The sequence below is a fragment of the Egretta garzetta genome, unplaced genomic scaffold, assembly GCF_000687185.1.
Source record: "Egretta garzetta isolate BGI_Z169 unplaced genomic scaffold, ASM68718v1 scaffold271, whole genome shotgun sequence".
Taxonomy (NCBI): Eukaryota; Metazoa; Chordata; class Aves; order Pelecaniformes; family Ardeidae; genus Egretta; species Egretta garzetta.
The window spans coordinates 3,988,027-4,004,267 of record NW_009258669.1 but is presented as its reverse complement, the minus strand read 5'-3'; the positions used below and the strand labels follow the sequence as shown (position 1 = coordinate 4,004,267).

Genomic DNA, 16,241 nt, shown 5'->3' with positions numbered 1-16,241 from the left:
GATTCTATGATTCTATGATTCTATGATTCTATGATTCTTCTCATCTATACAAGCTTCTCTAGCAACGTATTGTTATACCAATGCTATGTAGCATTTCATGACCTGATGAATGCCGACTCCTGCAATAATCGCTGAAGAAATGCAAACATGTATTTAAAGTTACATTTTCTTATCTTTTGTCCTCATTACACTGTAGTTACAGTTCTTCCCTAGAAGAAAACTTTCAAAGCTTAAATATTGCAGTAGAAACTTTCCAAAGTTACCCAGTAATAAAGAAATAGTAATTCACATTTGTATTATTTTCCATAGGACTTGTCTGTATATATTTCAAGCAACTCACATATTCAAAGACTTGTGGGAGTATTGATATAAAAGCATTCAATGTAAAATAATACTTTTCTCCAGTGTATACATGTAGCCACATGCATTTTCAGTGAATTGTATGGAACAATTCACAAAATGAAGAAATTGAGATACAGTACATTACACCTGTGGATTGTGCTCTTGCTGTTTAAAAATGATCTATTGTCTTTTAACTGTGATTTTACTGTATGTGTCTTCCAGATGTGTGGAGGTGATTGCCAAAGAAGGCCGGAACCTGAAAGAGCTGTATTTAGTGTCTTGTAAGATCACTGACTACGGTATGTAACATACCTATATCTTTGGTTTTGCGGAGATTGAGCTCTACTAGCTTTGCACAGGGACTCTTATAAAAGAGTTGGAAATGTTATAGACAAAAAAATTCAGAACCTTAATCCATAAAAATAGGAAATGTACAAAAAGTGTTTGACGTGTTTAAAAATATCTGTGGTTAGAAGTGTGAAAGTCAGTGTGCGTATGTGCTGCAATGTGTTCCTTTTAGAATTGACAGTTATGGGGCAGACTGGGTAGAGTGCCCTTGGAATTGTCGTGGAGGCCAGGAGAGCATTTGAGAGAAATTCCAAAAATATATGTGGATTTCTAGATGTTGAAATGGATAACTAAGCAACTATGAGCGTGGATTCATTACCTATTGTAGGCCATAAAATTTGAATGAACTTAACGATACCTTAAAAATGCTGTTATGAAAAAACAGAGAGGAGCAACTCAGGAATTAGGCTTTCTGTCTGATAGGCTACATAGGGAGACAGAATTTGTATTTGGAATAGGAAGACTTCTTAGCACTTGAGTGTGTTTGCAGAGGCTGCTTTTTTTATCTTGTTTTGTTTTTTTCAAATAAGACACTTGTTTCTGCAGTAAGGCCAAATACTCAAACATCTGTCTCCCACTTACATGCCTGAAGTTTGGTAGGATTTACAAACTGTATCTTTGAGATGTATATCTCAGGTTTTCTGATTATCTTGTTTCTCATTCACTTTTTTTTTTTTTTTAAATTTTAACTTTACTCCGTAGCTTTTATAAAGAATTACTATGTCAAAGTGATAAATGACCTTTCCAGCGGTCACAAACTCATTCTTTTATTTTGCCCTTCAGATTTTGCCCTTCACTGTGGTTTGCATGGGTGCATTCAAGGGTATGTCGGTCTGCAGAGTTCAGCTCACCTCATGTCCACAGTATTTGAACATGAGCTCACACAGCTGTAGCACTTGTGGGAGCTTTGGGACATGGCAGAGGAGAGGGAGCATGAGCGTATACCACCACTTACTTTGGTCTGCAGTTGTTTGTACTTCCATGTGCAGAACAATTCTTGCCAAAGTTGAAAACATAGATTTTCTTGGCTAGATACCACTTGGACAAGATGAATTTGTGAATTTGTGAAATGGGAACTGTCTGCTAGAAATTGATGGAGGGGAATTGTCTGTAGAACACAAAGTGACAATGAAAGTGCTTCTTGTCACTGCTGTAGGGTCAGAGGTGCGGGATTTCAGACTATCCATTTGTGTATTGTAGTTGTATTTTTGTCCCTTCTGACTTCAACACATGAAGAAAGACTTATTATGGGAATAATGGAATCCACATCTTGAGGATCAATAATTTCTCAAACTGATTTCACTCTTCATTGGCTGCACTTATTGTGAGGAAAACAGGATTTCTCCCAAAAGTAGGGAAACACTGAGAAACTGAAGCGAAGAAACTGAGGATAGGGAAAGTCTTGCTTATTAAAGAATGGAGAGAGGGTAAAGGAAGTGTCAATGGCTAGATGAAATGTGGGAAGTGTGTTTCACAGAATGAATGGGTGGAGAATATATGTAGAGTTCGAATGATTAGCTTGGCAACCATAGTCATCCAACCTCAGCTTCTGTTGGCTTCTGTGCACTAAGGCTCACCTGTCACTAATGTGTTGGATTCTGCAGTCATTCAACATTATTCCAGTCAGTTACTGGGACTTTGAGAACATTTTCAGTTCATACTGTTGATACTAGGTTTTACTATCTACTTAAAAATGTGACTGTTTATGCTAATAAGGATCAGTAAGACATCCAGCAAAACAGCTGTGATACTGACTGATTTTTTGGTACATTATTAAGACTAATTGATTATCATTATAATCTTCAGCACATCTCAGCATGCCAGCCTGACAAATACATTCATCTGCTTGTGATATTTGAGCTGAAAATGCAAAATAAACAGTTACAAAGTATAATTTATAAGCATAATTTATGCTTTGTAAGGAAGTCAAAACTTTGTCTAGATTAAAAATGTGATAGCAAGTGAATATTAATTAGGTTAACAAGAGTGTTGCAGGGTGGAGCCAGGCTTCACCCTTTTCCTTTCTTCCTTTTTCATTTATTTCTTAGTACTTCTGTGGAAGGCTTTCCCACATTTGTTTTTGGTACTGTTAAGTTAAAAAAGGGAGGTCCTTACAGTGCTGTGAGCTCAGTTTGTTGTTAAACTTCCTTTATCAAAGAAGCTGCCTCTCTTCTATGAAGGGAAAAGAGCAGTCGTCTTCTTCCTTAGAGGCTATTCAAGCCCTCATGTCCTCTGCACATTTATATTTGTGGCAAGTGGAGGAAATCAGCCGAGAAGCATGTGGCTGACTTCTTGTGGGATCATTCAGGTGGTCTCCTGTGGTCTTACCAGGACTTGCTACTTCACATGCATAGTTGTTCAGGCACCACCAAGAAGTGAGTAAGTAGAGCCTGAAGCTCTGTGAGGCCCTCACTGGATGGGAGCATATAGCTGTATGCAACTGTGCTTTTTTTGTTTGATGATCTGGAGGGTGAAACACCTAGTTGTCCTTGCTTTGGAAATTAAAATCTTGACACCAACTTTAAATTGTAATTGTACACATTTTCACTGGATTTTTAAAACGTACCTAGAGCTGGTAACCAGATTTCTTGCAGCTTGGAGGAGTACAGATGCAGGCATGGAGTACAGATGCAGGATTTTAAAAGCCCTCTTTGAAACTGTTCAAAACCAACTTTTGATGCAACGGCAGTTAGAGGAGTTTTGACCCCTGGGACGAGATCATAATTGCTTATAAATTAAACTGCAAAAAATAGGTAATATTGCTAATTTCCAACAAAATTTGTAATAGTTTGAGACATAAATTAAGAAAAAACAGTAATAATAATTACAGTAAATAAAGAAAAAAATTACAGAAATGTTGCCCTGCAATGAGGTATGTATGTGTGAAGTAATATAATGTGCTCTAGTGAAGACTGTGAAGTGTGAACTTCGTCATTTTAGTCTTTTCATTCTTTTGTTTTCCAATTTCTACAATAACATAGCATGCAAAACCATCAGACATGCTTATACGCAATTAGTATTTACAAAACACACTAAATTTTATTTTGAAGCCTAAAAGATTAATTAAAAACCCCAACACCCTGAAAATGTAGCCATAGCCAGCAATATTTTCTCTCACATTTTGCTGCCCAGAGAAATGTTCAGTTGTATTGTACAAAAAAGCAGACAGAAGAGGATTCAAAGATGAATTGAAGCATCTGTACATACAAAGAGTTGTTAACTTGTGAAAAAAAAAGAATATATTGCTCTATTTCATGTCATGTTACACAATGATTAATTTTGTATTTTTTGTATAAAAAAGTATTTTGTTTACTTCTGAAGAATTTATAGAATGAAATCTTTGTTATGTTTGGCTAGCATAATTTTCTAAAAATCTATTTTTGATTAATGGTGGGTTTGTTACAGTGTAACATGCTAGGATGCTGAAAATGAGTTTAAAAGTTTCTTTACATCCAGCAGATTGCTAAACGCTAAATAATCGCTAGAATTTACCTAAACTGACAGGAGAGACTGAATTAGTATAATCTGTGAGATAACCACCTGTTTGCCCAAGAACACAGTGTGAAGTTAAAGCTGCTGACATTAGTTCCTTATACCATTTTGCCCTATTGTTAAACGATCATGAATTAAGCATGGATTGTCAGTGTTATCTTTGAATTTCCTGCCTTTTGTTGATTTCTGTCACAACCTTAACCTTGCTTAAACATAGGGGGTTTTGTATTTAAGCTTTTACTAAGAACTAGTAAGAAAGCTAGGCTTTCTCAGCTGTGGGGAGACTGTGTGTCAAATGAATTAGGTTGATGTGAAGAGGTATAGCTTTGAGCTAGGGCAGCAAGCACACAGAATTGTGTAACTGTCTTTTCAATTTTATGCTCTAGTTCTGGGTTTTATTGATATCCTTAGTGCTGGGAATTTGTTTTAAGTAAATTATTACTTACAAAGTTTGTAATGGTGCAGAGTGCTATGCACTCTGAAACACAGTGGTGAGATTTTGTGTTCAAAGATGAAAAGATTTGATGAAACTAGCCTGGGAAGCAGGACTAGAAGTTTTAAAGGTCTGATCTTGCAGTAATGTTAAGTGTAAATTTACTAAGAATTACTTTAAAACTGCATTCTTACCCATAGTGAAAGATAAAAGTCTCTAAACTTTCCACTTCAGAAAAGTAGTCAGACCAGTGTTTTTTGTCTGTGTGTGCAGAAAGTCATTTGAAGGCAGGCTTTAAATTGTAGGCTTCCACTAAGAGAAAAAAGAAAAACAAAAAATCCTAAACCAAATCAAAAACCACCACCCCCAAAAAAAAACCAAAACCAACTTTTGAACAAAATTTGGAAGTGTTCAAAATCAGCACTTTGTACAGCTGTGCTATGAAAAACCACTTAAGAAATTTCTGAAAAACCAAAGTACCCAAACTGTCATTAATAGGAGTGCGGTTAGCACAGTTCGGGGAATATGTTTATCTCACAACAATTTCTGTCAAGTAACCTGCAGAAGATGACAGTTGTCTTGATAGTTGTCTTGTAGAATTTCCATTACCTAGTAGTTCTGGATTTTGCCTAGCTTAAAAAGTCTCTATTTCTAGCTGTAAAGTAATTGCACAAAGCTTTTCAGATGAAAAGCTTGGCACAAGGACCTGAGATGAACTGTGGTATTTTGCTGATACCTTTAAGATTCTGAATATTGAAAAGCAGCTTTCTAGATATGTAGCCTTTTTGTTTTCTAAAATTGTGAGTATTCCTTTTTCATATTGCCCCTTTTCATCATTTACTGATATATTTAGTGTCTCTGAGGACACATGATTTTTTTTAAAAGGCTTTTCTTCTATGAGGATGTTTGCTGAAGCAAAAAATGAGTTTCAGCAAACTATAATTGAATTATATAGTTTTTATTTTAAAATGTTATAGATTGGCCATAGCTGTTAAAAGTAGGTGTCTGGAGGAATAAGATAGTGTTTATACTGAGTCAAGTCCAACTATCACAAGACAAAACGTAACTGTAAGTTGCATTTTTTTCTTCTTAACTAGATTATGGATTCTTTTCTGAGAAGTGAGATACAGCTAACGATGTTAAAATAGTTTTCCAAGATGCTGTTAAATTCTAATGTTTTTATATTTAAGCTGTGTATGCTTTCTATTTTAGAATAGAATATTTTAATTATCAGGGGATTGGGTCTTCCTACTGAATAATACAGATAAATCCCATGAGAGTTGCTTGAGTTTTATCTCCAATATTTAGTAGTATTTGTCATGTAAATCACAAAGAATAAGCATACTGTGGGTATTTCCTCACTAAAGAATGTTTCATTTCTGCTTCTTACTTGGATTAGCAAATCTCTCTAATGCTTGATCTCACTAAAACTATTTCTTTCCTAATTTTAGCCTTTTAAAATCCGTTTTTAAAACACCATGTCCTTTGTACAGTATTACTTGGAAAGGAAATACATTTTTTGTGGGTAAATGCAGCATTTACTTATGGATAGACAGAATGGACGAGGTAGTAAAAACATTTTTGAGTTAAAATTATTTCATCCTCACACATCAGTGGTTTGTAATCTCTTCATTTATATCATTTAAATAAATATATCTTTCATTTTGTCTTTCAAAATGATTTTGAATTGCTGCTATATTGAGTGCCCAGTTTCCCTTCTTCTCAGAATCAGTCTTTCCCCTATTATGCTTTTCTATCCTGTGCATATTTCTTTCTCTTTGTACTCTTTTAATGACCCAATGCATGAAAACAGTAATCACACTGAGAGTAATGTTTATACTTGTAGATAAATCTATACATAATGTTTAAGGACTCTTCTTCTTTAGTGGTTATACACAGTTTTGTGTGTATAAAATGGTGGTATTATTAACTACTTTATAAATTTGTTATATACATATGAAAGAAAAAGAATATATATATATATATATATAGCTTTCTTATGAACTTATTTTTTCTTCCTTTCCACAAAAACATTTTCTCTCTCCTTTTTGTTCTGTTATTTAATTATTCAGAAACGCCAACTCACTGAAGTAAATCAGCAGGTTTGTTGATGTTTAGTGCCAAATTTTTAGGTTGTTTGCATAGTTTTAAGGTTCCTTTTTTGTGGATAGGCCACAAGTTTAACTCCAGTAGACTGTAAGAATTAATTATGTGAAGAATAAGTAGGTGGTAAGTGCTCTGTACCCTCTCGTATGCATTAATGATACTTACTTCCTTTGACAAAATCTCTAGCAGCTAGTGAAGTGTTTTTGTTTGCTTTCATATTAAAATGTTCATTCTTTCAGAATTATGAAGCAAATATTTCTGTAGAAACTCTGGTAATTATGAGGATTAGTGAAAGCTTATTCTACCCATAGAGGTGAGTTAGAGCGCTTTATGTAGTTTAACAAAGCAGCAATACACAGTGTAACTTACTATTTCTTCCTCCTTTTAAATGGCATTACTGTTTTTGTTGGAGTGTGCAGAGTGAAGATTTGGAGTCTTTTCATGTATTTCAGAATCTGTACATTTCCCTCTAGCTAGGAGAAAAAATTATAGAGTATACAGCTTTAGTAAGGACATTTTTCAACTTGTTTGTTCTGATTTTTTTATTTTCCTTTTACATTATTGGTTTAGTTTGGAGTAGTTGTTCATATATAGCCTTGCATATATTGACACTTAATTCTATTTCCATAAAGGATCCTGTTGATATTGAAACCAAGAGGATTATTAATGTGAGGAAAGATAGCTATGTACTCATGTAATTTGAGATGGGAACCCTATCAGAGGGCATCTTCTTTTGTTTTGTTAAGAGGGTTGAACAAGCGGATAGATAATTTTAGTCACCTGCCTATAGTTTTCAGTAGAAATTGTTAGTAAGAAAAAGTCAAATTAAAACTTTATCAAAAGTAATGCCTGAAGCAGAAAAGAGCCTTTGAACAATCTGTCAGCATCCTATATACTTCATAACTATCAAACCCCAACATTTTCTCTAAGTTTTATCAGTATTCCTAATGTCACACAAATTCCATGCAGTTTTCTTTTGAAGTTGATTTGATACCACCGTGTATCTTCAAGAGCCATACAGTGAGATAAATTACTGCAACAGCCTATTTCTCAAATAACAGATAGTTGCAAGTCCTTTGTCCTACGATACATAATAAAGGATTTTGTCGTTGAGCAATGAGATGAGACAAACTTCCAAACTATTCTTTGTCATACCAGAAGGTGGTTAGTTCCCCTTAACCTGTATCCTTAAAAGTAATGTAGTATAATATGGAGGAAGCTGGATGTAGATGCACTTTTGAATCATCAAGATGAACAGAGTAGAAGCCTATGATTTGTACACAGTTTGTTCCGCATTGGTTATTCTAAATGTGGAATGGAGATGTGTTATACTTCAGGTTTGGTTTGTCTTGCAGAGAGATTCACAGGTACTGTTGTTTTAATTTAATTTCTGTGGGAAACTTAGTGGTTTGAGTTGTTATTTCAATTCTTTGGTGACAAATTTGGCAGTACTTTATCAATTATAATAGAAAGTTTAATTTTGTGCTTTTTTATCTTGAGAGAGAGGTGCTTCAGTTAATCTTTGGAAAAATGCACCTCATTTCTGAGTACCAAAAACCAAAATACATTTCTCATACAATAAAAATTGAAATGGCCACAACCTCTGCCTATATTGCCAGAAATACATTTTCAGGTTCTTGTTTATTCATTTGCTGTATTTACTGTGTCAGGAAACTATATTATAATACTGAACTTTCATTTGACCCAGGACCCAGCTTCTGTTCTTTTGTGATATTTGTATTTTCTGTTTAATATGACCTTTAAAAAATAACATAAAGCTTTATTCCTTCAGTGTGCATGTTAACCCCTGTATTGAAAACAGTGTGTTAGGTGCCTTTTCAGTGAGTTACCACACAGCAAAAATATTTTTTAAATTATTTTATCTAAAAACTTGTTTGCAGCCTAAGACTGATTTAAAGTGCAAATAAATTATTACATATAAACTATGGAATTATGATCATATTATGAACATTAGGGTCATTGCAATTTGTTTGTGTATTTTAATAACAAGCCCCATCCCAACTACCAAAGAAATGTATTGTCATTTTACATTTTTCTCTAATCTTTCATATCAAACAGTATCTGTTAATTTCACACTGCAATGGAGAATACCATTCCCAACAGAACATTTGATTTGCAGTCAGAGGTAGATTCACTTGATAATAACTTGTATTTATCATGAATCTATTTCTGGCTTGGTTAGAACATAATTTAATTTATATGTTTGAAACATTTAATGTTTTCTGACAAACACCAATAATGAAATCAAATTAACACACTGTTGCTATAGTCCAGTTTTACATTTAATTAATTGAACTTTTGATTTCATTTAAAATTTGCCCCTAAACCACTTTTATTTGTTGAGCAGCAATTACCAGTATACTTCAAAAAATCTATACATTAGCTATATTTAAAATTGTTCTTATAAAACTTAGTATTAGTCTCAGTGGGGATTATTTAAGAGCCCTTCTCATAATTCTAAATTTAAAAGCATCATCTGTATTTTTCTTAAGTGACAGAAAACAAGACTCACAAAAGAAAAAACAGAAACTCACCAAGTCTTTTTCCATTTAATCAGTTATGATACAAAACTCCGGTTGATGTATATAATCATACAAATAAAGAGTTGCACCACATTTTAAAATGGCTGTGCTAGTTTGCAGTTGCAATTTATTTCTGCTAAATTCTAGGAGTGAGTTTTATGATCCCCTTTTTAATGCACTATAAAATACATTTTAAAATTAGTGTGTTGTTTCAGTGTTGCCTAAATGAAAGTGATTATTTTCTTCAGGCAGCATCCATAAGGGAGATTTCAATTAAAAGTGTGTAAATATGATAACTGTTGTTTAAACTTCTTAGCAAGTAATACAGTTGTTTCAACATAATTATTCAAACTAACCTAAGTCTTTAAAAATATTATTTTTTTGTGATAGGTTTGCCTTTCTATATTCTATTTTGTAACTTCTCTTGGCTAGTTGTTGAATTCCAGTAATACTTAAATTACTGAAGGAAAGGCTCATTTTGACCATAATCTGTCTGCCTGGCTTAAAACAATATGTGAAGTACTTCATGGAGGTACTAATAATGCAATTATTTTGAATGCCTAAATTTAAGAAAATTATTCTTTTAATAATTTCTGTAGTCTCAAGGATTGCACTAAGAGACTGAATACCTAAAAACATTTTTTTCTTTAAATGCCTGAAAAAGTACTGATTAAGGTACTGATGTAGTTGGCTAGAATAGAAATAAAACCAAATGGCTAATGTCACAGCAATATGAAAAATATTGGTTTAGAGCATTTTTTTTTAATTAAAAAAAATGAAAATACTTAAAGAAAAGAGTTCAATGGTTAAGTGTTTTTAAGAATGGAAAGGAGAATATGGAAACAAATTCTAAATCTATTGCATCTCTGCCTTGTGACATATTACCAAGGCCTCATTATTTATATACATTAATAGATCTGTTATATTTAAGTATGGCATCTGTGGCCCAATATTTAAATATCAGGAAGTAGGGACTGTATAATTTTTTATTCATATTAGTTTGAAACATGAATTATGAGTCAACAGCAAAAACAGTAATAAAATTCTAATAACACGGGTTTTTATCAACTTGTCTAAGAACAGAGGATGCATCCACAATTTTTTTATGTTAAGTAATGAAGTGGAATGAGTGGTACTTCTGCTCTGCATGACTTTAATTGTGTTGATTCTGAGTTAGCTTTGCTGTGACAAAAGCATTTGATTTTTACCTCTGTAATGAATTATACAAAGAAGTTCATGTTGTCTTTTTAAACTGTAAACTCTTTTCACACCACAGTACAAGAGTGTAGAAACTGCTCAGTTACTGATGTAGGGGGCATGATTCACTTCACAAATAATCTGAAAGGCAAGTAATCATTGTGCCTTCAAAAATTAATAAATTGATATCAGAATTTTAGTTTGGTCAACTTCAAATATTTAAAGAGTTTTCTATAAAAAAATAGCCTCAAGGTAGCTTTTAAGTTATGTATTTTAGTTCCTTATAAGTCAAGTGGGATCATTTTAGATTTTGAAATGTCAAGTATCTTTCCAAAACACTCAGACAACAAGATTGCTTTATGTGCAGTTTTTCTTGGCTTGGTGCCATTGCCCCTAATTTTTAGGTGTGCATGCTGAACCATATTACTTCTAATTACAAGATGCCTAATACAGAAGTGTAATAAAATATATCCAGAAATGTATAGGTCAAGGTTGTTAGTACAAAGAGAAAGGGATAAAGTAGATAAAGCGAATTCTTCAATAATGTAAGAAAACAAATTTTATATATATGATTTTTTTAAAAATATACAGTTTACAGTCTTCTGTTCATTTGTATACATATTTTGTACCTGATAAATGAAATAACTTCCATGGATGTCAACCCATTTAGATACTTCTAAAAAGAATACAAATATTGGGAAAGTTTGAAGTTACTAGCTAGATATAAAGATCCAATTTTACAAACTTACAAAACTTTTCAGTAATCTGAACATATCAATACTTTTTATTTTTTGTCCAGGTCAATGTTTTGTTGGAGTTTTTAAAAAATTTTAAATAGAATTTATGCTATGCAAGATGCAACTGTATTATCTTTTAGAAACTCTGCAACTTTAGGAACTTGGTACTTCTGCCATGTATGGATATTAGAATAAAGGTGAAATGCAAAATAAGGTTTCCATACTAACAAAATTTGAAAGCACTGAAAATTGTATCTTATGCTTTGGATAAATCATTTTCATTTGAAGATGTAGTAGCAGTATCTCTCTCTGCTTCAAGTATGGAAGCATATACATTCCTTGATTAAATCTGTAGGCCTACATCAGTAATAATAATCTAGTGTCAAATTTATGTTTCAAAACACTGTAGCTCATTTTTCTTTGTACCAACTTAAATGGTAATGAACACCAACTTGTCAACAGTGCTAGCAGTTCACAGTCCCTTACCTGTGTTTTCTTAAATAACTAATTAGTTTGTTCATCTTGCTGTGTTAATGCAACTTAAACAAAAGTATTTTCTCTGTTTAAGCATCCACCAGGTATCTTAAGTTGACAACTCACTCGCATACAAAGAAAGCATCCTAGAATGACCTTTTTTAAAAAAAAAGCTTTTTAAAAAATTACTCTTATGAAGTTTAACAAGCAACTAGGAAACAAAAATTTCAAGAATGAAATTAAGAGTTGTTCATCAGCTTGGTTTGTAAGAATTCCTCAAAGATCTAGGTCTTTCTGTGTTAGAGGTTGAACACAAACATTAGCCAAACAATTTATAGGGTGTGATTAAAAAATCATAGAAATTTTGGTTGAAAGGGACCTCTGTGAATCACCCAGTCCAGTGTTGTGCTCAAGGTGGAGCTGTCACCAGCTCTAGATGAGGTCCACTGTGGCTCTGCCTGGCTATTTCTTGAAGACCTCCAGGGATGGAGGTTCCACCAGGTCTCTGGACAATGTTTCAGCTCATGACCTCTTGAGTCATCTTTGATTCCGTCATTTTCATATCCAATATAACTCAGATCTTACCACAGCAGTGTATTTGTGGGAAGAAGAAATGTGCATTATTTTTGCATTTGAAATGAACCTGAAATGTAATAAAATCGGAAATGAACAAGTGCTAGCAAATACTCATTAAAAAACTTTCTGTTTCTTAGTGAGCCAACCAGTGGCCTTTCCTATCAGGAGCTTCTTATGCTGAATATTTATCACATTGAATTTTTCCTTAGGCCATGAGCACTTTTTTCACTCCTTCCTTTTAACTTAGTAACTTACTATTTAAAGAAAAAAACTAATGCCTTGTGAAATTAATTATATTTGCTTTCTTTTTGCACTTACATTGAAAAGGCATTACAAGTCAGTGACAGTGTTGCCTATAGCTTTGTTTTAAACCAGTGGGAATACTGGAAAAAAAGTAGAAGCTTGTTTTGGCTGCTTGGATATTGCTGTATTTTCATGTTGGTAAACCACAAGTTCTTTAAGTTTCATTTTGTTTTGAAAGCAAACACAGTGAAGAAAACTCACTTACATTTGAGCAGCAATACAGGTTAAAGTCCCCTAAGATCCTAACCTCCTAGCTCTGCTGGTATCATCTCTGTTACAAAAAGTGAAAGAGAGGACTTCATGGGTGCTGCCTAGTAAAAAGACGCATAGCATAATTAACATAAATCAGTTGCTGGTCTGGTGCAACAAATCCCAGATTACATGTGTTGTACACCTCCTATACTCCTCCCACTTTTCATTTGAATCCCTGCTATTTCCCTAGTTGTAGAGGTTTGTACCTATTTTGACCAAAGAAGTGTGAAATAACAGTGGAACGTAACTTTCACTGTTAGTCTACAGTTGACTCCTTTTCTTCTACCACCATAAAACTTTTTTATCTGACTTACTATATTGTTTTTCTCTTGTTTAATGTTAAGGAGGAATAAAAATAGTGTAACAGAGTTTGGAAGCTATTTCCAGACCCAAAACTGGGGAGTCGCAGTTATAACTAATGATGTTGTAAAGTGGTGTTGCTGTCCATAATTTTTAGGAACTTTGTCACATAGAGGAACTCAGGACTGGTGACTGGGAACATGGTATCCTTTAGGCTTTTGGGTACCTCAGGCAGCCAGGTAGACAGATGACACGAGATGGGAAGTTATTTGGAGCTACATTTTTAAAGAAAAGTGAGTATGGTAATATATTTAAATTTCACTGCCTTTTCTTTGATTTATGAATTTTAGTTGCAACACATTCATCAATCAGATTGACAGTGGCTGGTGCCTTCTATGTTGAATTTGGTGGTACATGACTCCATGAGGAGTTCTTTGAACCCATGTACTGGAATGACTCCATGGTGGGCTTAGCTCTTTCTTTGGGGGTACACATCAGACTGTTCTTGTATGTGCTGAGGAAATGGGAAAACCTGTTGATAGGGAATTTTCAAGGGAAAAAAGGTACTTTATTTGGGGCGATACTTTGGCAGCTACTAACCTGTATACTTACTCCATCCAAATCTTGGATCAGAGTATCCATTTTTTTACCTGTAAATCCTTGAAATGATGCTTGTGTCTGTCTGAAAGAAATTGTAATACCCACAGATTTCACTTTGGCTACTTAAATGATCTCTTTTTTTTCTCTTTGGTAGTTTAGGGACAAATCAGTTCTTTAGTTTTCCTAGATGTAGATCAGCAATTTTATATAAACAGAACATGTTTTCTCTACCATGCTGTCAGATAATTAAAGGAGGCAGATTAAGAAACCATTTTGATCAAACGTTATTACTAAGAAAAAAGGAGTAAAAAAGAAACCTATTTTGTCCTTTCGTCAATAAATACACGAGTACACCTTGAAACTAATAGAGACTGCAAACTGAAAGAAACTTAATTCTGTGAGGTCTCTGTTCCCCCTGAAATCCATATTTTCTTATGAGCTATGATTTATGACCAGTGAGGTCTTTCATGTGTTTTGTAAAAGAAGCTGAAAGTTACACTTGGTTTTGAATCTGTGCAACATCTTTTCATGTTCTTATGTAGAGGGGTTTGCCAACAACCATGTGTTTGCACATGTATGCATTTAACAGTAACTGCACATGCATATACAAACATGCACACAGAAAAAATACCTTGGATGAATGCTCTTTCTTTATAATTGTTTCTTATATAATCATAATTGAAAAATTGCCTTTGGAGTACAGAAATAGCACACACCTTACAAGGATGTCTTTAAGGGAAAAGAAAGAAGATTAAATAGCAGTTTAAAGTAATTTTTTTACAAATTTTACTTATTTATAATGCAGTTGAACATTTTGTAAGTCAAGTACATTACTGGTAAATTTCTTCACATGCATCCGTGTTGTTTTTTTAATCAAAATAAAAAGGTCAACAATGTAGTCTTTCTGATAAAATAAAGTGCAATTTGATTACTTTCTGCTAATGCATAATACCATTTAATTTGATTTTAGGAAGAGGAAGGTCTCTAATGGAAGGGAAATGGACTGTATAAATTAGGTGTGCTCTCTTATATTTACCTCTGTTCATGCAGTTGTAAATATTGCTGCTCCTGCCAAACAAAGAAATAACAATACTTAAATTGTAAACAGTTTTGAGAAATATATATGAAATGTGCAGGCACAAAACCTGTTTCAAATTTACAAAGTGCCTGAATCTCATTGAGGTATCTTACTGTGCTGTGGTATTTAAAAAAAAAAAAAAAAAATTAATTTTGAAATCTATGGGGACTGATACAACCCATCGCACAAGAACTCAGTTCCTCAGTTCATGGAGTTTTAATTAATTATATGGGTCATGTGGAAATATTCATTGTTTCAGATAACATACAGAAACCCTGTAATAATTTTTTAGTGTAAGTATGCATAGCTCTCTTTAGGTGGGTGAAATTACCTATCCACACATCTATGCTCTCATCCTTATGTAGGATGCTCATGATTCTCTAATCATCATAGTTGCAACTTTGTGTATTGTCACTCGTCTGATTATGAAAGATTCCAGTACTAGAGATTTTGAAGCACCTCGCAGTTTGCAGATAAAAAGTCCATAATCTTGAATCAAGATTTAACAAAGAAGCATTTGTGTAGTTCCTATGGGAAGTGGCTTAGAACTACACACAGAAAGTTAAGCTTATTACTGTACTTGATAATGGAGCTACTGACAGGTCTTTTGTTGAATGAGGGTTGGTGCACATCAGATTGTGAAAGATGGAAAGGCTTGTTGGTTTTTTTGCTGACATAGACTTTAAATCTTGAACATCTGATGATATCACATAGGGAATAAAAGCAGCTTTAGACGTATGGGAATCAAAGCAAAAGAATTCAAAATAAAACCAATCAGTCACAGCAATAACATGTGCAGCCACGGTTTAGGGAAAAAATCCTTGGATTTTTTTGCTGTCAGCTGGAACCTTGATCTGTTCTGGAACTCAGAAAAGATTCTCTCTGCTTTTCAAAGTTTTAATTGATTATGTAAAATACTTTCAAATTCTGCTACACTGAATACAGAGTTTATGGTAACTTTCAACTCTCTTGATGGTCTCGAGGTAACATTGATCTGTTTTGGAGACATCGGCCTTCACTGTTATGTTCCAGAATGCTTGGGGGGAAAAAAAGAAAAAAATTAAGTGTTAACTTTGGCCATTGCAAATTTTGGATCTATATTGCTAAATTTCAGTCACTTTGTGTGAGGAATGCTACTGCAGGTGCCCTCTTACCTAGACCTGGCCTCTTTTCACTTTCCTAATGTTTTACTAAGTGCAGCATAGGTATTTCCAATCTCTTCCAAAGTTAAGAGCCAGACCAACTTTTCTCTGAAGGGCCAAGCAAGACAGCAGGATCACCTAGGAACCACTAATAGGTGCTGGCCACCCTTGGGAATAACAGAGGAGAATAGGGGTCCAGGGATTTGATTGTCTCCGCAGTCTGACTGGCCCACATAGAGTTAAGATGCAGTTTCAGCCAGGGGAATGTGGGCTGTGACAATGGGAGCTCTGAGGTGAGACCCTCAAAAAAATTGGGGA

At 33.9% G+C, this 16,241-nt stretch overlaps 1 protein-coding gene across 1 annotated transcript in view; it reads left to right on the top strand.

The window, feature by feature from the left end:
- FBXL17 (F-box and leucine rich repeat protein 17) overlaps positions 1-16,241 on the top strand; it is a gene marked incomplete at its 5' end in the record, with an annotated part of 290,375 nt that overhangs the window by 191,869 nt on the left and 82,265 nt on the right. The window contains one exon of the mRNA XM_009648672.2: positions 565-641. Coding sequence (XP_009646967.1) covers positions 565-641 — 77 coding nt within the window. The remainder of the gene's footprint in view (positions 1-564; positions 642-16,241) is intronic.